Genomic DNA, 23,221 nt, shown 5'->3' on the forward strand with positions numbered 1-23,221 from the left:
TTAAACATCTTGTTGGTATCCAGACTCTATCTTTCATGACATTCAGTTTAATGTAACTAAAACTTTCTGAAACATTAGTCACATCCACTCAATTCTAGCCCTATGTGAAATTACCACCAATTCCTAAGTTCAGTAAATCCATGGGGATGCAGGAGAATTCAGATTCGTATTATGATTAATAATACCCCCAAAGTCAAAATTATCCCTGAAAACAGGACCAAGGAGAAGCTAATCTAGTTTCTTGCCACTTCTTCTACTTCTTTTTACAACACAATTGTTAGAAATTCAGGAAAGTATGGTAGCAGCAGCAGCAGTAACTCAGTTACCAGTTTAATAACGAACAAAGCTTAGTCAGAGAGATAATCTCCTTACTAGGCATAAAGAATTGATACGGCTCCAAAAACGCCTGTCAGGACAACCTCTCTAGCACAGCATCTGGCAGATTAAAGGGCTCAATGAATACTTGTTGAATATTCTGGGTTATGGCCCACTTGTGGGATTAAAGGGCCTCTGGAGGGCAGCCCCGGTGGCTCAGTGGTTTAGTGCTGCCTTCAGCCCAGGGTATGGTCCTGGAAACCCAGGATTCAGTCCATCAGGCTCCCTGCATGGAATGGAGCCTGCTTCTCCCTCTGCCTGTGTCAGTGTCCGCCCCTCCAGCAGCCCCATCTCTCATGAATAAATTAAATCATTAAAAAAATAAAAAATAAAGAGCCTCTGGATAATACAAGAATGGAGATTTTTTAAAAAGGGGGGGAGGGAACAGAGAATGGTAGCAAGAATAAAAAAAGAGAAAACAGAAGCATTTATAGGAAGCAGTGACAGTGCCTGTGTCAGGTTAATGGCATCTTAGACACCAAATTTACTTTAAATTCTCACAATGTTAGAAAACAGGAAAATAATTAAGCTGCTAACACTGGTTTTCATTTTCACTGAAAAAAAGCCAGTCTCTCTTTGCTTTCATAACTACCTCTATCCTTATTATTCAGGTAAGAAAGAAAGTTCTTGGGGCAGCCCGGGTGGCTCAGCAGTTTAGCACCGACTTCAGCCCAGGGCATGATCCTGGAGACCCGGGATCAAGTCCCACCACGTCAGGCTCCCTGAATGGAGCCTGCTTCTCCCTCTGCCTGTGCCTCTGCCGATCTCTCTCTCTGTCTCTCATGGTTAAATAAATAAAATGTTAAAAAAAAAAAAAAAAAAAGAGGGATGCCGGGGTGGCTCAGCAGTTGAGCGTCTGCCTTCGGCCCAGGGCTGATCCCCAGGTCCTCGGATGGAATCCCACATCAGGCTCCCTGCATGGCACCTGCTTCTCCCTCTGCCTGTGTGTCTGCCTCTCTCTGTGTTTCTCATAAATAAATAAATAAAATCTTTAAAAAAATAAAAATAAAAATAAATTTTAAAAAAAAGAAGAAGGTTCTTCAAACTCTCAGAAGCTACACAATGCCTCTTGAGTTAGAGTACAATCAATCTGTTAGGAAAAGGTAACTTATTATAGCAGTATTAAATAGAAAAATTATGTAAGTGGTATGTACATCACAAGATCAAGAATAAGCATCTAAATGAAATATCTGGTAGAACATAAAAGCTCTAAGAAACAAAAGGGATTTAAGTTTTTATGTCTTTGTGAAAATCTCCATTAATTTCAAATACCAAGACTATGAATTTACAATGCCCATTATACATTATATACAGAATACTCTGAATGATATATTTACAACGTTTATATGTTCTAGCTCTAAAAAATGCCTACCTTATTATTTCCTGAAATCCTTTCCGTTTCATTTTCAATTTCTTGTCGAATTTCATCAAAATCCGTGTAAAGCTGAAAATTTTTGAAACAAAAAAGCACAAAACTCATAGTAAGATCAACAGTTCTTAAGCAAGGAGTCAATAAATTTCAAGTAGGCCCATGGATCTGCTTAAAAGAATTAGTAAATACTAATATACACATGTATTTGCTGAGCCAAGGAGTTTTATTTTTTTTTTTTTGAGCCAAGGAGTTTTATATGAGCTTTTCAAAGCTGCTTGATCCCACAACAATTAATTTCCAAATTACAGTAAGACTCAACTTAATGTGTTTTCCAAATAAACTGCTATAGTTAGACATGTTACCAAGATAATATTTATTTTACAAGGAGCAGTTGCTTCAAGTTAACATACTACATCACCAATGATAAGAAATGATCAACTATCTGTACAAAAAAAATTTTTCAACATGTTATTTCTTCATAATATTCTTGTGTGACTGATTACCTTATTTTTGGTGTGAAGAAATTTACCCCATTCTTCTGCTTCAACCCCTGGAAAAAGAAAAATTCCATTTATTGGAAACTATGGCAATTACCTTTTTATCTTAGGAATTCAAAAAGGCAACATAGTATCATTTGTTTCTTTTTGCCACTGATAAACAGTATTTTAGGATCTACTAAATTATATTTTCGTATTTTAAAAACTCTATCCTATATTTCAAAAAGTGACTATTTTCAGAGTTACTCACAGGTCTTCCTTTTGAAATCTAGATCTGAAACCTAGATTCTACAAATAAAATTGTTCACTTCTCTTCATATTCTGTATGTAATTATATCATAGTAAAAATATATGCTTTGTTTTTAAATATCTTACACATAAAGCAGTTTATATGAGGAAAGTAACTCAAGCAAATGGCTAAAAGAAGAAAAACTAAGAATCCTACTGAGTAATGCGAAAAGCACATATAATAGATTTCCACATGTAATTCAAGGTAAAAATTTGCAATATGTGAATGAAACAGATATTAAATCCATTTTGTTAAAAAAAAAATCCATTTTGTTTTTAATTTGGTTTCCTACTGGTTACCTATAAGTCACAATTTATTGTTCCTTTAAAGAACTCTCTCAGTAGTGCATTATGTAATTTATATGCACTTTCAAGGTGATTTCCCACCCCACACCCCCGGGGCCAAGATTATGTTTTCCCCTGGAAGTGAAGGTTGGAAAGAAATGAAATGAATGTAGGTTGGGGGGAGAGGGAGGCGGGTAGAGACAGACCTATCATAACTATTGTATGAAATCGCTACTCTACATGAGTTTCCAATAATAGGTCTGTCCTTCCTGCACTTGCTGAAAAAAAGGAAAATACATTCACTGTAGCCACTGTTTTCAAGGGGTCTAAATCTTGGTGAGCAAATTTTGTTCTAGTTTTCTCAGAGAAACTGGACATGTTTAATTGTAGAAAGATAACCTAATTGCCTTCCCTAAGCACAGCTATTCTGCTTTTGCCAAATTTAGAGTTTTAAATATCTTAATGACTGAGTTTATGAATAATGCATATCAGCCACTGAAATCAAAATAAAAATGACTAAAGATATTCAAATAAATATTGAAGAAAAAGTGATTTGATCTTTGGTGGAAATAAGGTAAATAAAACTGGATCCTTTTTGCAAGTAAAATGCTCACCTACTTGAAGCTTAGTACCTTCTTCCAAGAAGTCTCATTGGAGGACTGGAGTAATCTAGGTGAACAGAACTCAAAGAGGAGGTACTACATACCAAAGGGGTGTTTTAAATTTACCTTATCGTATAAAGGAGGCCTGGCTTAACAAGCATGTTTTTGAAAATAAAAATAAAATACATTCACCACCAAAAAAAGCCTGCATTCTGATGCAATGCCAAAAGGGAACAAGAACCACCTGCAATCAATCAATGTGGATAGGCAAATAAAAATGGAAGAAAAATAATGCACACAGCCTGTAAGAGTACATAGCACACATGCAGGCATACTAGAAAAAGAAGGGCCAAAAACAAATGGATAAAGGAAACCTTTAGAAAGGTGTCTTGAGTTTTTCCATGTAGCAGGGTCTGTAGTTAAAGAGAAACAGCACAGAATGATAAGTTTAATGCTTATCCCTAATATTTTAAACCTTTTTAAAAAATCAAATGTGTAGAAACCTGAACACATTTCAAATGCACAGAGCATTCAATTATTAAAAATTTATGACTATAATTCCCATTATAATTAATTATAATTAAAGGGATGTATAGATTTTAATGATATGAATAAAGCATACTATGTGTCATAATTTACTTATTTTCCATTACAACTAATTGTTTTACTTCTGGTTTCTAGTTCTAACACAACTGTATTAAAATTAATTCACTCTCCAAAAATTTGCCTTAAGTATTAATATATTTGATCTATGACTATGGGGAAAGAGAAATTGCCTGGTATAAAAAATCTACAAACCATACCAAACATATCTTTCAAAACCTTGAAAGTAAATATATACAAGTTTTTACCCTATTCATAAAAATTAAGATTTATAAGGGATTATTATATTCTTTGAAATATATACTCAATTTAAAAGAACACCATAAAAACAATTTTGGTTTTTAATCAGCATGCTACTTTTGGATTTCACCTAAAAAGAAATCTAAGGAAAGCTTGATTTATTTCTTTAAAATATATGAAAGATAATTATGAAGTTCAAATTTCAAATTAAACCACCATCTTATTCTAAAACAGTGTGAATATGTTTTTAATAACGTTTTATCAGAAAAGGGCAGCCCGGGTGGCTCAAGCTGCCTTCAGCCCAGGGCATGATAAAGTCCCACGTCAAGGCTCTCTGAATGGAGCCTGCTTCTTCCTCTGCCTGTGTCTCTGCCTCTCTTTCTCTGTGTCTCTCATGAATAAATAAAATCTTTAAAGAAAAAAAAAGATTTTATCAGAAAATTCTTTTTAACTGGCCAAAGGGGTGCAAGCTGAGAAATTCTACATATTGACAATTATTAATTATCCTATCTGGTTGGCAGAATGAAGGATTCCACATTAAATAAAATTTCCTGATAATTATACATTAAACATTAAATACTTTATTTTAGTCTGTTTTGATGAACCCATATCTAAAATGGATTATACTACTTCATGTCATCCTAAAATATACTGCTCTTAAATTAACCTACTATTGATAACTTGGGCCTTTCTTACATAACAAAGCCCTCTGAGGTTATAAATCCCTATACAAGATGGTTAGAGACTGATTTTTTCTTTTTTGAAAGTTTTTCCATCTGGTTATGTTTTCTTCCCTTTCTCCCCTCTAGTTGTCAGAGTGTCAAGGAGCTCATACTCTTCTGGCTAACTAAATATTTATCTGCTTCATTGTTTCTGATTTTCTCTGAATTACAATGATTTATGAGATAGACTGTTTATCCTGAGGATAAAGAGGCTCTGATGAGAAACTGAAGAACTATGCTAGTTATTAATAGGACATACGAAATTTAATACTGAAAACTTTTGAAATCTATTTTGTGTTCTCGGTAGCTGAGTTGTCATTTTAAGTGAGGTTTTATGTTTTTTACATAAAATATAAGTACTAAGCTTTGAAAAAAATATATAAATATCCGTTAAGATATGCAGATTTGCTGACCACCACCAAGAGGAGACACATCAACGAAACATAGTGACCATATAAGCAGAGATACTGAGGAATTGACACTTCCGTAGTTGGAATGTATAGTCTTTTCTAAAAACACTGCCCACCTCTGCAAATAGTTTCTGACATGCAGGATATCTATCATCTGTCCTTTTCATGGTGACTGAAGAAAATAAAAAGTTAAACGAGAGAGACCTAATTAATGCCATATAGTTTCTTAAAGTCTTAGTTTAAGGGATCTGATAACTAAGTTAGTGGGAATGAAATTTTAAGCGTTATTCTACATATATGAAGTTGAACCATAGGTTAGTACAAAATGATTAAATTCCAGGCTCAGAATTTCAATAATTAAGAAATATTACAGAAATGGAAAGTGATGAAAAATATACCCAGACACACTACCTAATATAATTAAGAGGCTCCTACCTATCCTCTGGCAGTCTATCCAAAAATACTACTTGTTAACATGTACAACTCCATTAACTTGCTTCAGTAATTAACTTTCTACATCATGATAGGTTTTTTTAATTTCCCTAAAAAAAATAAATCAGGTCATCACCACCAATGCTCCTATAATAATGGAAAATAAGATACAAATTAAAGGAACTTCAATATCATTAATACTATCATCCTTTCTTAGATCAGAATCTAAGAAGTAGAATGAAACTGCACTAAAAACAGATCTCTACAGATAAGTAACAAACATGGTACTCTGCTGCAAAGTGATAATTAGAGCATTTTACAGACTTACATAAATAAGAAAGTCTGAGTCAAACACTGAACAAGGAAGATTAAATATATTTTCACCAAACATTTCAACTCCACTCATATAAATAGGACACATATTTACAAAGCAATTTAATATCTGTTTATAGACACAGCATTTCTCAAAATATTTTCAGTTTAACCAAAGGAGGACTGCTATAAAGGACAGTACATATTTTCTTATCTTAATGTCCTACATTTACTATTGTAAGAGTGGGTGGATCTTAAAAATCAGAATAGTATGTGCTACGTAGATGTAAGTAAGCCTTAGCAAGAGAAGGATATAAAAAAATAAAAATTTAAAACTCTTTCTAAAAATAATATTTTATTAGCTTGAAGGGCAAAAGATTTCAAAATTAGCAGGTACATGGTGAGACCAGAAAAGGGAAGGTGAGGTAACACCGCTGTACTGAAAAGCAAGTCATTTTAATTGTATTTAAAATCTTTAAACTAGATATCTAAAATGATTAAATTTCTAAATCAAAGTTAAAAAATAAAATTATTTTCAACACAAGTGAGAAAAGCTTATTAAAAACCTCCAAAAGATACAAAAACTTCTTTAAAATAACTGATTCCTGTTATCAAGTATCTCACTAAATCCTCCATAAGTATTAAAGACAGTATACTAATAAGCTGAATCATGAAAAAGGTACTATTCCAAACATGTCTACTCATGGTCCTCAAAACAAAACTTACTCTTTTTCCACAAGAGAAATGACGCATTCATTCCACTTCTCTTCACAGGACTTCTGCTTTTGTTATAGCCACTGATTTCTGTCTAATCAATTCATGTATTTTTTTAAGCAAATTTTTCAAGCAAATATGAAGAATTTTTAAATAGTTTTTATTCCAATTCTAAAATTTACCATTTTCTTCTCCTGTTGTTTTTCGCTTATCTTCGGGTGAAACATGGACTAGCTGCAGAATGAGAGGTCTCCGGGTGACAATACCAGTGCCTCTGGGAAGCAGGTCCCTCCCCACTAGGCTTTCTAGCACTGAGCTCTTTCCACTGCTCTGAAAACAGAATACACAGGAGCAAAATTAGTGTGTCCACAGACTTTTTTTTTTTTTTTTAAGATTTATTCATTTGGGAGAGAGACAGAGAAACAAGCACGAGCATGGTTCAGTAAGAGAAGGGTCAGAGGGAGAGGGAGAGGGAGAAAGAATCTCAATCAGACTCTCCGCTGAGTGCAGAGCCTAACATAGGGCTCACCCGTGACCCTGAGACAACAACCTGAGTGGAAACCTGGACACAAGCAACTGAACCACCCAGGCACCCCTCCACAGACTTTTTTGTAACTCAGTAAGACTATACTAAGAAAGCACCATACGAATAAATTAAAGGGAAAATTATTGCAAAGATGTTTAAAATCAAAGTTTAGTTACATTTTCTACTATGTCATCTTTGTATCTTTAGAATAAAAAAACTCCCAAGAGAGAATATCAAAAATCTCACTCCCCTGCAAAAATTTTTATTTTTTTTATTTTATTTTATTTTTTATTTTTTTTTTAATTTATTTATGATAGTCACACAGAGAAAGAGAGGCAGAGACACAGGTAGAGGGAGAAGCAGGCTCCATGCACCGGGAGCCCGACGTGGGATTCGATCCCGGGTCTCCAGGATCGCGCCCTGGGCCAAAGGCAGGCGCCAAACCACTGCGCCACCCAGGGATCCCCCCTGCAAAAATTTTTAAAATAAAAAATAAAGTCCCACTCCCCTATAACTTTCCCACTTTTTCTGATACTCTCTCAACCAGGTTTTCAAAGCCTGTATAATATTGGTACATAACATTAGGCCTATGAAAGTAATTACTTTAAATAGGGTAGTTTTATATGTATTTTTCTCTAACATGATTTTTAATGTAGCAAATGGATTATTTCATATCAATATAGTAATTTCTGTGTTTAATAGTTAAGTAGTATTCTATTATTTGTAAAGTCAAATCAAACACTGACTTGGACATTTAAATGGTTTTTGCTACTATTAACAATGCTGGGGAGCTTCTGGGGAGCCTGCTTCTCCCGCTGCCTGTGTCTCTGCCTCTCTCTGTATGTCTCTCATGAATAAATAAATAGAATCTTTTAAAACAAAAACAGAAAGAAACAATGCTGCAGTACATGTGCTTTATACATATAACCTTACTCACTTATTTTATTCTCTTATTAGATTTATTTCATTAAAGGAATGGCTGTGATTAAAGAGCATAGAGATCTTAAGCATTCACAGATACTGTCAGACTGCACACAAGATGGCAGGATCCCATGTAATTTTACTATACTCCCCTTGTAATTTTCTGCAACCCCATCAGCACTGGGCATTATCGCTTTTTTGAACCTTTACTACTTTGATAGATGAACACACTGATAGCTCACTTAAATGTACATTTCTGCGGTGCCTGGGTGGCTCAGTCAGTTAAGCATCTGCCTTTGGATAAGGTCGAGATCCTGGGGTACTGGATCCTAGGGTCCACCCCCCTCACCCCCAACAGGCTCCATGCTCTGCAGGGAGTCTGCTTCCCCTGCCCCCTGCTCTTGGGCATGCACTCCCTCTCAAATAAATAAATAAAACCTAAAAAATAAATAAATAAATAGAAATAAATTTACATTTCTTTATTACTGAAGTCAAAGATCATTTTGTTTAAAGGCTTTTTATATTTTTCAGTGATTATTCAAATGCTGGCACTTTATGTTTCTTATTAGCTTACACAGCTCTTTATCCATGTAAGTATTTCATTTTTTGTTGTATCTCCCAACTTTTCATTTTGAAAATTTCAAAGCCACAAGAGTTTTGAGAATATTAACAGTGAAATATTCGTATCTTAACAAAGATGCACCAATTAACATTTTGACATATGTGCTTTATGTCTGTTCTTAAACACACACACTTTTTTTTCTGTTCTACTTGAGAATTAATTATATATATCATGATGCTTCATCCCTAAATATTGTAGCGTATCTGTCTCTAAGAAGATCCATAAGGGCATTCTTCTATACAACCATATTCAATGATCATACTCCGGAAACTAAGCATAAATAGAATACTAAAAAACAGTAGATTATCAAATAATATATAAATCCCTAACCTATACATCTTAAATGTTTATAATTTTCTTTAGTTCATAGTAAATATTTTCTGCACATTTTCTCTGTGCTATACTTCTTAGTCAAAACTAGTATAACTATTACTTTCATATTTTCTACAAAGGCAAAAATCCTAAATTCATCTATTGAATCAGAAAGAGTCTACAGAAAGCAGATGGTCCACTCAAGTTAGGTTAATTTAAGAAGGGTTTATTTATGAGCAGACTGTTTACAAAACTGTGAATAAGACTCTCGGAAATCACAAGGGATAGTACTATAACCCAGAGTAATAACAACAAAGAAGCTGTTACCACCTAAAGGCCCTGAAGACTAGAACTTTGAAAAGAGGGAGAGCCAGCCCAAGGAAACCACATACAGAGCCTGAGCCACAGGAATAAATATCCAGGGCTCTCCATTTCCAAATCCAATCTGATGCCAGAGGACATGGAGTCCCATTCATGTTGTCCAGAACGGTCTCATCTCAGAAAGAACAGGAATGTTGACTGGAATGGTCAAACTGAAGATTACATGTCACACTTGGTATTGCCAGATTTTAGGGTCTCAGTTTATTCCTCTCATTAAGAAAAATAAAGTGATTTCCATCATTTCTGTACTCACTTTGAGCAAAATGGAAATTTCCTGTTCTTTAATTTATGCATTTTGATAGAACCTGTCTGTTAAACAAAATGAACCATCTAACTCCTTGCATTTTCAAATTTACAGGCGTAACTGCTTATAATATTCTTAGGATAGTTTATTTTTATTTTAATATTTTGTCTTTGTAGTTTCTTATAATCAGATTTTCCAGTTGATTATTAAATTGATTTTATTGGTCAAATCTTTTACTGATTTCATCTTGTAGTCATCTTCCTAATACTGTTCATTTCTACTTCTTCTTACCCCCCCTCCTGATAAAAGGAGTTATTTAGCTTTTCTTTTCAATCTCCTGAAGTTAAACATTTAGATTATTTCTCTATCTCAGCTACCAACATTTGCCTCATCCATCCCATACACACATACATACATTTCTCAAACTGAGTTGTCTCTATCTTTTCTTCTATACCAAGAATGTATATTCTAACAATTGTGTATTCTAATTCACAATTACTTATTTGCTTAAGCTCCAAATATTACCAATGCTACCACTACCAATAAGATAGCTGAGAATAATTTTTTATATATTTTGCAAATGATATCTCCATTCTTTCCCACCTCTTTACAGACCATGTTTTCCCCCTTTTTAACCATCATTTGGCTCTGCAAGTATGTATCATGTTAACATCAGTCCTTACATTAATGCCTTTAGTCATTTTGATTCTCTGAAGTTGTTCTCTAATAGATTCCTCAGAAAGAGCTAATATTCTTCAAATTCTAGCATACATGTAAGTTTGTGACTTTTCTACCTGAAAATCAGCTGGATTACATATAAAGCTTGGGCCCATATACTCTTCAATATCTTAGGTATAAAATTCCACAATGAATTGTATCTTCCTTCATAAATTTTATGAACATATCTTCTCTCATGAATGGTTACTGTTGAAAGGTTATGACAATAATCTGATTTTCCTTCCAAGAGACTTTGTGACTTCTGCCTGCACATCTAAGGACTTTTTATTTTTCCTTTAAAGTCCAATAAATTTACTAGACTATGTTTGTCTCAGGGTTGGTCTTTCTGTGTCAATGCCCTCAGGTATGTGATGTGCTTTTTCAAAATGAAATCCCAGGGATGCCTGGGTGGCTCAGTAGTTGCGCATCTGCCTTTGGCTCAGGTCATGATCCCAGGGCGCTGGGATAGAGTTCTGCATCAGGTGCCCTGCCAGAAGCCTGCTTCTCACTCTGTGTGTCTCTCATGAATAGATAGTCTTTTTAAAAAATGGAATTCCAAATGTGTTTTTAATTCAGTTAAATGTTTAGTAGCTGTTTGTTACCTTACTATCTTTTTTTCTTCTTTAAAGGACTCCCATTATACACATGTTGGATCTTCTTTACCTGTATTCAATATGTTAGCTTCTTTTCTTTTTTTTCTTTTTAAGATTTTATTTATTTATTCATGAGAGACGCACACACAGAGAGAGAGGCAGAGACACAGGCAGAGGGAGAAGCAGGTTCCATGCAGGGAACCTGATGTAGGACTCGATCCTGGGTCTCCAGGACCAGGCCCTGGGCTGAAGGTGGCGCTAAACTGCTGAGCTACCCAGGCTGCCCTGTTAGCTTCTTTCAAATTCTTTTTATAACTCTATCTAACCCTTATTCTTAACATCTTGTTCCTTTTCATCTTCCTCTCTTAGGGTACTGTCATTTTTTTTTTTTGCTCTTGTATTCCTTCCATTTTCTTCATTTCCAAAATTTTCTTCATTTCTATTATTTTATTAATAAGTTCTATCACCTAGGTTTTTTCTTTTATGCAAACTTGTTTTTTAATGCCTTGTTGTGATTATAATGTCTTGTCTTGCCTTAATATTAATATCTAATTATTTTCATCTGGATATGTCTTCCTGGTGTCCTTTCTTGTCTACAGGGCTATTCTGAGCCTCATTCTTCTTTAAATACTTTGTGAGATTTGACAATAATTTTTATCAGGATCTTCTCTTCCTTTGTCTGTATTCTTCAAGGGAAGCTCAGTTATATTCTCAGTTCCTTTGCACTGTGAGAATTGGTCCTGGAAAGAAGCTTTGGTTGGATAGTTTTCAAAGTTTCACAAAGGTGCAAAGACTTAAGTCCCTTAAGACTTCACCACAGACTCTCTCACTCATCCATTATCTGTGTGTGCAAAATGCCACCCAGTTTCAGCTGGTATTCTTAAACTGGCCCTCCAAGATTTCCAGTGACTGCCTTTTGCCTATTTTACGATTCCCAGATTCATCTGATGTTCCACTGCTTCCCTCTTCTTCTTCTTGAATAGATAATAATACACAGGTCTTGCAGCTGTTTGTGGTTTGTCCCCAACATAGTGGTATGGGGGATTTACAAAGAAACACAGTCAACTAATTTTCTTGTAAATGTTGTAGGCGCACCTGAGTGGCACAGTCAGTTAAGTGTCCAACTCTCAGTTTCAGTTCAGGTCATGATCTCAGGGTCCTGGGATTGAGCCCCACATATGCGGACTGCAGAGCCTGCTTGAGATTCTCTCTCCCTCTCCCTTCTGCTTGTGCGTGCTTTCTCTCTCTCTCTCTCTCTCTAAAATAAATAAATAAATCTTTTTTAAAAATGCTGTAAACAATCATGGGTTTTGGGTTTCCTATTCCATTTGTCCCATTTTTATGGGAAAGTCAAATAGAGATTAGGAAACCATTCTATCACTGCTGTCATCTCAGAAACCATAATTGGGAAATTTAGCCCACTTGGAAATATTGAGACTAATGCTTAGTATTATGTTTTTTTACAATCAATATTCAATCATGAAAAAAATAAAGTACTGATACCTACTATACTATGGATTAACCTCAAAAACATTCTGCTAAGTGAAAGTAAGTCACAAAAGGTCACGTATTTATTTGATCCTATTTATATGAAATGTCCACAACAGGCAAGAAAATAGATGAAGTGACTGCCAATCACTGGAGATGGAGGGAAATGGGGAGTGATAGCTAATGGATACAAGGTTTCTTTTTAGGATGATGAAATACCTAAAACTAGATTATGGTGATGGCTGCAATTCTACAAACATACTAAAAACTACTGATTATACATTTCAAGTGGGTGAACTTTATGGTATATAAACCTCAACATCAATAAAGCTATGACAAAACAAAGGAGAAAATAATTTCAGATGAATTACATATTTTTAAAAGTACTGAAAAACATTAAAGTATACTTTTCTGACTTTAAGATAGGGAATGACTACTCCCTATTATGTAAAATGTATAAACTACGGGGAAAAACTTGATAATTCAACACAGTAAAATTGAAATTTCTTTTACTCATACAAAAGAACTAGAGGAAAATATTTGTGATCCCCATAACTGACAAGAACTAGTAAGCAAAATGCCAAAACAATGTCTACAAACCAATAAAAAAAAGATAATCTAGTAGAAAATAATGTGCTGAGATAGGAACAGAAACTCACAAAAGTAGAACTACAAAGGGACAAGAGAAAAGATGCCCACACTCAATAATTAGGGAGGTATAATAAGAATCACTATTAAATACCATAAATTTAAAACATGACAATAAACAAGAGTCCTGTCCACGATGGCAGCTTAAGAAGATGCTGAACTCACCTCCTCCACAGACACATCAAATCTACACCTAATTATATACCACTTCCTCTGAAGAACTGAGGGCTGCCTAAATAGCTTCTACATGACAAAACACAGAAAGGCCACATCAGCAAGAGAGACAAAGAAACTAGACACTATAAGGAAGGGAACCTCTACCTCCAACTCTGTGAACTGCAGTAGAAAAGGATAGTACAAAAGAACAATGCGCAGATTCATCTGCCCTGGAGCACAGAAAAAAGCTCTGGTTTATTTTTATTTATTTATTTTTTAAAGCTCTGGTTTAAAAAAGCAATTAGCATATAAAAGATCCAGCCACACAACTCCACCAAACAGTGAGGGAGCTGCTGGAACTCCCTCCAGGTTGGAGGGGCTGGCAAGTGCCACAGTTTACATTCAACTTCTACCTTGACAGTGCAGATGATGGGTGCAGGGTTCCAGGTGTCATAGTCAACCTGCCACCTCCGAGAGTACTGGGTCCCTAGCCCACACCAGTCACAGCCATACCATTAAGGGAGCACCAGTGTGGCACGCACCAAAACACCCTTGCTCAGCAGTCAGTATAGCTCCAGCTGTCATGTCAAGGTGGCATAGGCACAAAGTACCCCAGAACACTACAGACCCACACCACTTTGACTCCTGGCACAGAACACTCCAGGATTACCTGGCTTATATCTTCCTGGATCCAGCCACTCTGCCAATGCACCTCCTGAAGAGAGCACCCCAGGAGCCCCTGGCCCATGCCTGCCTCAGTTCCAGCTACCCCACCAGGGAATCTCCTAAGTAGAGCACTTCAGATCCTCCGTCCTGTACCACATCCTGGCTGCAGTCACCCCAAAAGGGCATCCCTTGCATGGGTGCTCTAGGACACCCTGGCAGGGCACCCCTTGCACTGAGTACCCCCAGACATACCAACTTGCACCCATTTCAGCTTCAGCAATCCTGCCAGGGAATCCTCTGTGTGGAGAACCCAGGGACCAGCTCATATCCACTTCAGCTTTAGCTGCCATACCAAGGTGTCCTCTGTAGTGAGAGACCAGGGACCCCACGTTTGCACCCACTTCATCTTCAGCTGTGCTGCCAGAGCACCCTCTGAATGGAAAGGCCCTAGACCACTCTGGCCCATGCCCATTTCTGCATTGGCTATCCCACTGGGGCAGTCCCAGCAGAGTGTCCCAGGACCCTACTCCAGACACAGCTCCAGCCAACCAAAGTCACTAAGCACACACAATCTATACAAGAGATGATTATACCCAAGACCACACTTTCAAGTTTAGTAGAAGTAGCTGTCCTATCCAATTCATACAAAGAAAGTCAAGCAATATGGGGCACCAAAGAATATGCTTCAAACAAAAGAACAAACCCTCAGAGTAACAACTATATGAAACAGAGATAAGCAATAAGCCTGATAGAGTTTAAAGTAATGATCAAAAGATGTTCACCAGACTGCAGAAAAGAGTGGGAGAACTCAGTGAGACCTTCAATGAAGAAATAGCAAATACTGAAAAGATGTAATCACATTTGAAAAGAACAATAACTTAAATAGAAAATACACTAGAGAGAATCAACACCACATTAGAGAATACAGAAAACTGGATCAGTGATCTGGAAAACAGGGTAATGGAAAGCACCCAAGCTGAAAAGCACAAAGAAAGAATTTTTTAAGGTGGCAATTAGACTAAGAGATCTCCTGGACAACATCAAGCGAATTAACAGTCACAGTATGGGGTCCCAGAAGGAGAAGAGAGAAAGAAAAAGGCAGAAAATGGGGATCCCTGGGTGGCTCAGCAGTTTGGCACCTGCCTTTGGCCCAGGGCGCAATCCTGGAGACCCGGATCGAGTCCCATGTCGGGCTCCTGGTGCATGGAGCCTGCTTCTCCCTCTGCCTGTGTCTCTGCCTCTCTCTCTCTCTCTCTCTCTCTCTCTCTCTGTGTGTGTGTGTCTCTCATATACTCTAGTGTGTGGGACTATCATAAATTAAAAAAAAAAAAAGGCAGAAAATGATATGAAGAAATAATAGCTGAAAATGTCCCTGACCAAGGGAAGGAAGCAAAAACATCCAAGTTCAGAAAGCACAAAGAATTGCGAACAAGAGGAACACAGGAGGCACACACCAAGACAACATAATAATTTAAATGGCAAAAGTTAAAGAGAGAATTTTTATTTTTTTAAAGATCTTATTTATTCATGAGAGACACAGAGAGAGGCAGAGACATAGGCAGAGGGAGGAGAAGCAGGCTCCATGCAGGGAGACTGATGTGGGACTTGATCCCAGAACTCCAGGATCATGACTTGAGCCAAAGGCAGATGCTCCACCACTGAGTCCCAAAAAGAGAATTTAAAAATTAGCAAGAGAAAGGAAAAAAGTTACATAGCAGAGAAACCTCATAAGGTTATCAGTAGATTTTTCAGCAGAAACTTTACAGCTAGAAGAGAATGGCATGATATATTCAAAGTGCTAAAAGGGAAAAAATCTATAACCAAAACTACTATGCTTGGCAAGATTATCACTCAGAATTGAAGGAAAGATAAAGAGTTTCTCAAACAAAAGCTACAGAAGTTCATCAAACTAAACTAGCCTTACAAAAAGTAATAAAGTGACTTCTCTGAGGAGGAAAAAGCCATACTCAGAAATAATAAAATTATGAAAAAAGAGATGTAAAATATATACATAAAACATGAAGGAGGGAGTAAAAGAGACTTTTTTAGAATGTACTCAAATGTAAATAACCATCAACCTAATAAAGACTGCTGTATACTTAGGATCCTACACATGAATCTCATGGTAACTACAAACCCAAAACCTATGATAAATACACAAAAAATGAAGAGAAAGAAGATCAAGCATAACAATACAAAGTCATCAATAACAAGGAAAAAGAGAAAAGGAAAGGAACAGAGAACCACAAAAACAAACAGAAAATTAACAAAATGGCAAAAAGTACACACTTACCAATACTTATTTTAAATGTAAATAGACCAAACACTCCAATCAAAAGACAGGGTGTTGAAATGGACTTTAAAAAGAAATTACTCTGGGGGCAGCCCAGGTGGCTCAGGGATTGAGCACTGCCTTCAGCCCAGGGTGTGATCCTGGAGACCCGAGATCAAATCCCATGTCAGGCTCCCTGCATGGAGCCTGGTTCTCCCTCTGCCTGTGTCTGTGTCTCTCTCTCTTTCTGTGTTTCTCATGAATAAATTAAAAAAAAAAAGAACTCATTTATACACTACCTACAATAAACTCCCTTCAGACCTAGATACATAAAAACTGAAAGTGAAAGTATGGAAAATGACAGACCATGCAAATAGAAATAAAAAAAAAAATGCTGGAGTAGCAATACTTCTATCAGAAAAAAATGGACTTTGGGATCCCTGGGTGGCGCAGCGGTTTGGCGCCTGCCTTTGGCCCAGGGCGCGATCCTGGAGACTCGGGATCGAATCCCACATCAGGCTCCCGGTGCATGGAGCCTGCTTCTCCCTCTGCCTATGTCTCTGCCTCTCTCTCTCTCTCTGTGACTATCATAAATAAATAAAGATTTAAAAAAAAAAAATGGACTTTAAAACAAAGACTGTAACAAACAACAAAGAAGGGCATTACATAATGATAAACAGGTCAATCCCACAAGAGAATATAACAATTATAACTTATCTACATACTCAAAATCAGAGCACCTAAATACATATAGCAAATATTAAGACACAAAAGGAAAAATTAATAGTAATAAAATAATAGTAGGGGACTTTTACACCCCACTTACATCAATGGACAGATCATCCAGGCAGAAATTCATTAAAGGAACAGTGTCTTTGGAGCTTGAACATACAACTCTGAGATCAAGACCTGAGTTAAGATCAAGAGTAAGGCACTTAACCAACTGAGCTACCCAGGCACCCCCCGGAACAGTGTGTTTGAATGACATGTTAGACCAGATGGACTTAAATATACACAGAACATTCCATCCAAAAACAGAATACACATTCTTTTGTTGGAACATTCACCAGTATAGATCACATGTTAGGTTATAAAAACAAGTCTCAATAAAGTTAAGAAGACCAAAATCATATCATGCATCTTTTCTGACTACAACAGTATGAAGCTAAAAATGAATTATGAGGGAAAAACAAACTGGAAAAAAACACAAACACATGGAGGTTAAGCAACATGGTAATAAACACCCAATTGGTCAATGAAAAAAATCAAAACATACATGGAGATAAATGAGAACATAGTGGTCCAAGTTTTTAAATGCAGGAAAAGCAATTCTAAAAGGGAAATTTACAGTGATACATGCCTCGTCAAGAAATAAAAATCTCATATACTCTTACATCTAAAATAACTGGAACGAGAACAAAGCCCAGAATGAATAGAAGGAAATATTAAAAATTATAGAATAATAAATGAAATAGTACCAAAAAAAATCAATGAAATCAAGAGCTGGTTCTGTGAAAATAAAGAAGATGGATAAGCTTTTAGCCAGAATCATCAAGAAAAAAAGAGAGGACACAAAATCAGAAATGAAAGGGAACAACCAATACCACAGAAATAAAAGGAATACTATACAGAGTATACTACAAAAAAATTATATGCCAGCAAATTGACAACCTACAAGACATGGATAAATTCCTAGAAACACGCAATCTTCCAAAACTGAATCAGGAAGAAAAAATCTGAATAGACCAATTGCTCATAATAAAACTGAATTGGTAAAAAACAAAAAACCTCCCAAAAAATAAATGTCCAAGACCAGATGGCTTCACAGGAAAATTCTACCAAACATGTAAAGAAGAGTTAATATTTATTCTTCTCAAACTATTCCAAAAAATAGAAAAGGAAGGAAAATTTCCAAATTCATCCTATGAGGCCAGCATTACCCTGATATCAAAACCAGATAAAGACACTACAAAAAAAAAAGAAAACTACAGACCAGTATCTTTGATGAACATAGAGATGCAAAAATGCTCAATAAAATATTAGCAAACTGAATCCAACAATACATTAAAAAAATCATTCACTACCATCAAGTAGGATTTATTCCCAGGATACAAGGGTGGTTCAATATCCACAAATCAATCAACATGCTACATCACATCAACAAAACAAATAAGAACCATATGATCATTTCAAAAGATGCAGAAAAAACATCTGACAAAGTAAAAAAATTCATTCATCAGGGCACCTGGGTGGCTCAGTTGCTTAAGCAACCAACTCTTAGTTTAGCTCAGGTCATGATGTGGGCCTCCATGCTCAGAAGGCAGTCTACTTGCGATTCTCACTCTCCCTCTTCCTCTCTCTAAAATAAATAAGATCTTTTTTAAAATATCCATTCATGGTTAAAAAAAGAAAAACCTCAACAAAGTAGGTTTAGAGGAAACATATCTCAACATAATAAAGGCCCTAGGTGAAAAATCCAAAGCTAACATTATCCTCAATGGGGAAAAACTGTGAGCTTTTCCCCTAAGATCAGGAATAAGACAAGGATGTCCACTCTCCCCACTTTTATTCAACACAGTACTGGAAGTCCTAGCCACAGCAGTCAGACGAGAAAAAGAAATAAAAGACATTCAAATTGGTAAGGAAAAAGTAAAACTTCCATTATTTGCAGATTACATGATACTATATATAAAAAACTCTAAAAATTCCACCAAAAAACTACTAGAACAGATAAATGAATTCAGGAAATTTGCAAAATTTAAAGGCAATACACAGTTATCCATTGTATTTCTATACACTAACAATGAAGCAGTCGAAAAAGATGAATAGTCCACTTTACAATTGTGTATCAAAAATAATAAAATACCTAAGAATCAATATAATCAAGGAAGTGACAGACCTTTACTCTGAAAATTATAAAACGCTAATGAAAGAAAATAAAGATAACACAAACAAAATAGAAAGACATTCCATGGTCATGGACTGGGAGAACAAATAGTTAAAATGTCCATACTACCCAAAGCCATGTACAGATTTAGTGCAATCCCTATCAAAATACCAACACTTTTGGGCAGCCCGGTGGCTCTGTGGTTTAGCGTCGCCTTTAGCCCAGGGTGTGATCCTGGAGACCCGGGATCGAGTCCCATGTCGGGCTCCCTGCATGGAGCCTTCTTCTCCCTCTGCCTGTGTCTCTGTGCCTCTCTCTCTCTCTGTCTCTCTGCCTCTCCCTCTCTCTCTGTCTCTCATGAAATAAATAAATTTTTTTTTAACTCTTAAAAAATATACCACCACTTTTCACAGAAATAGAACAAATAATCCTAAAATGTGTATGAACCACAAAAGACCCCAAATAATCAAAGTAATCTGGAAAAAAAGAGAAAAAACAATCCCAGATTTCAAGATATACTACAAAGCTATCGTAATCCAGACAGTATAGTACTGGCACAAAAATAGACACACTGATCAATGGAACAGAATAGAGAGCCCAGAAATAAATCCACAATGGTCAATTAATCTATGGCAAAGGAGGCAAGAATATACAATGGGAAAAAGATAGTCTCTTCAACAAATGGCACTAGGAAAACTGGACAGCTGCATGCAAAAGAATGAAACTGGACAACTTTCTTACATTGTACACAAAAATAAACTCAAAATGGATTAAGGACCTAAAAGTAAGACCGGAGACCCAGAAATCCTAGAACAGAGCACAGGCAGTAATTTCTTTGACATGTGTCAGAGTAAGATTTTTCTAGACAAATCTCCTAAGGCAGGGGAAACAAGCAAAAATAAACTATTGAGATTATCTGCACAGCAAATAAAACAATTGACAAAACTAAAAGTCAGTCTACTTACTGAGTGGGAGAAGATAATTGCAAATGACATATCTAATAAAGGGTTAGTATGGTTAGTATCCAAAATATATAAGGAACTTATACAACACCAAAAAACAAACAATCCAATAAAAATGAGCAAAAGAGGGGATCCCTGGGTGGCGCAGCGGTTTGGCGCCTGCCTTTGGCCCAGGGTGCGATCCTGGAGACCCGGGATCGAATCCCACGTCGGGCTCCCGGTGCATGGAGCCTGCTTCTCCCTCTGCCTGTGTCTCTGCCCCTCTCTCTCTCTCTCTCTCTCTCTGTGACTATCATAAATGAATAAAAAAAAAAAAAATTTAAAAAAAATGAGCAAAAGACATGAACAGATATTTCTCCAGAGAAGACATATGGATGACCAACAGACACATGAAAAGGTGCTCAACATACTCATTAGGGAAAAGCAAATCAAAACCACAATGAGGGGCAGCCCCGGTGGCAGAGCGGTTTAGCCTTGTCTGCAGCCCGGGGTGTGATCCTGGAGACCCGGGATCGAGTCCCACATCAGGCTCCCTGCATGGAGCCTGCTTCTCCCTCTGCCTGCATCTCTGCCTCTGCCGTTTTCTCTCTCTCTCTCTTTCTCTCTCTGAATAAATAAATCTTTAAAAAAAAAAAACACACACAATGAGATACTATCTCACACCTTTCAGAATGGCTAAAATTAAAAATTTAAGAAACTAGTATTGGCAAAAATGTGGAGAAAAAGGAACCCTCCCACTCTTGGTGGGAATGCATACTGGTGCAGCCACTTTGGAAAACCATATGGAGGGTCCTCAAAAAATTAAAAACAGAATTACCATATTATCCAATAATTCCACTACTGGGTATTTACCCAAGGAATAGAAAAATGCTAACTTGAAAAGATATATGCACCCTTTTGGTTTCTGCAGCATTATTTACAATAGCCAAATTATGGAAGCAGCCCAAGTTTCCACTGATAGATAAATCGACAAAGAAAGGATGGTGAGTATACACAGAATAGAAGGATAGAAACAAAAAAATAAAATAAAATAAAAAAATAAAAGGACAGACACACACACACACACACACACATATACACACACACTAAGGAATATTACTCAGCCACAAAAAAATGAAATCATGTCATTTGTAATAACATAGATAGATCTAGAGAGTATAATGTTAAGTGAAGTAGGTCAGAAAAAGAAAAAAATGCCCTATGATTTTACTCGTATGTGGCTAAATGAAATGAAGAAAAGAGACAAAAACAGACTCTTAAATACAGAGAACTAATGGTTATTAGATCGGTGGGGGGAGGGGTGAAATAAGTGAAGGGATTTAAGAGTACACTTATGATGAGCACTGAGTAATGTATAGAATTGTGGAATCAATATATTGTACACCTGAAACTAATATAACACTGTATGTTAAGTGAACTGTATTTAAAATTAAGAAAAACACATTAGACCAGATGGACTCAAGCGATATACATAGACTATTCTATTCAAAACTAACAGAATACACATCATTCTCAAGTGCACATGGAGCACTCTCCAGCATAGATCATATACCAGGCTACAAAACAAATCTTAATAAGTTTAAGAATACTGAAATGATAACAAGCATCTTTTCTAATCACAATGGTATGAAACCAGAAATTAATTAAAGAACACTGAAAAATTTGTGAAAATGTGGAGATTAGACAACATACTACTAAACAACCAATAAATGAACAAAGAAATTAAGAAATAGCTTGAAATTGGGAAGTCTGGGTGGCTCAGCAGTTGAGCATCTGCCTTTGGCTCACGGTGTGGTCCTGGGGTTCTGGGATCGAGTCCCATGTCAGACTCCCTGCATGGAGCCTGCTTCTCCCTCTGCCTGTGTCTCTGTCAATGTATCTCTCTCTCTCTCTCTCTCATGAATAAATAAATAAAAATCTTTAAAAACAATAGCTTGAAATGAATGAAAATAAAACATACCAAAACTTACAGGATTGCACCACAAGCAGTTCTAACAGAGAATCTCATAGTGATAAGTGCCTATGTTAATAAACAAAAAAAACCTCTAAAAACATATCAACACTACACCTCAAGGAACTAGAAAAATTAAGCCCAAAATTAGTAGTAAAAGAATGAAATATATCAAAGAGCAAAGCAGATATAAATGAAATGAGACTAAATAAAAAGACAACAGTAAAAAAAAAAAATCAAACTAAGAAACTAAGATCTTTTTGGAAAGATAAAATACACAAACCTTTAGCTAAGTTTGCCCCCCCCCCCAAAAAAAGGACTCAAAATGAGAAAGAAATAAAAGAGATGTTACAACTATGATCACAGAAATACAAAAGACCTTAAAAGACTACTCTAATATATGCTAATATACATACAAGCACATGCACGCACACACAATGGAATACTATTTGGCCATAAAAAAGGAAAGCAATCCTGCTATTTCCAACAACATAAATGGATCGTGACAGCATTAAACTAACTGAAATAAGTCAGAGAAAGACTTATTTCCATATGGTCTTACTTACACATGAAAACTAAAAAACAAAAAGGTCATAGATATAGAGAACTACTGGCTGTCAGAAGCAGGGTTAGGTGAAATGAGTGAAGGTGGTCAAGGTAAAAACTTCCAATAGATTAAGTCCTGTGGATGTAATATACAATATGGTGACTACAGATAATAATACTGTATATTTGAAAGTTGCTAAGACTATAAATCTTAAGTTTTCATAAAGAAAAAATGCAACTATGTGTGATAATGAATATTAATTAGACTTAGTGTGATCACTGTATATATGTACATCAAATCATTAGGGCAGCCTGGGTGGCTCAGTGGTATAGCGCCGCCTTCGGTTTGGGATGTGACCCTGGAGTCCCAGGATCGAGTCCCATGTCAGGCTCCCTGCATGGAGCCTGCTTCTCCCTCTGCCTGTGTCTCTGTGCCTCTCTCTCTCTCGGTGTCCCTCATGAATAAATAAAATATTT

At 36.2% G+C, this 23,221-nt stretch overlaps 1 protein-coding gene across 15 annotated transcripts in view; it reads right to left on the minus strand.

Annotated features, from left to right (window-relative positions):
- Positions 1 to 23,221, minus strand: part of DNM1L (dynamin 1 like) — a 51,975-nt gene that overhangs the window by 21,206 nt on the left and 7,548 nt on the right. For 4 of the 15 annotated variants that reach the window (XM_026000104.2, XM_072765598.1, XM_026000101.2 and 1 more), the window contains exons 2-5: positions 7,035 to 7,182; positions 3,794 to 3,832; positions 2,251 to 2,297; positions 1,748 to 1,819 (exon numbers count right to left, since the gene is read on the minus strand). In XM_026000104.2, the coding sequence (XP_025855889.1) occupies positions 1,748 to 1,819; positions 2,251 to 2,297; positions 3,794 to 3,832; positions 7,035 to 7,182 (306 nt within the window). Of the gene's footprint in view, positions 1 to 1,747; positions 1,820 to 2,250; positions 2,298 to 3,793; positions 3,833 to 6,864; positions 6,947 to 7,034; positions 7,183 to 23,221 lie in introns of all 15 variants that reach the window. The other 11 variants (XM_072765606.1, XM_072765603.1, XM_072765605.1 and 8 more) reach the window with 3 other exon arrangements.

The sequence above is a fragment of the Vulpes vulpes genome, chromosome 8, assembly GCF_048418805.1.
Source record: "Vulpes vulpes isolate BD-2025 chromosome 8, VulVul3, whole genome shotgun sequence".
Taxonomy (NCBI): Eukaryota; Metazoa; Chordata; class Mammalia; order Carnivora; family Canidae; genus Vulpes; species Vulpes vulpes.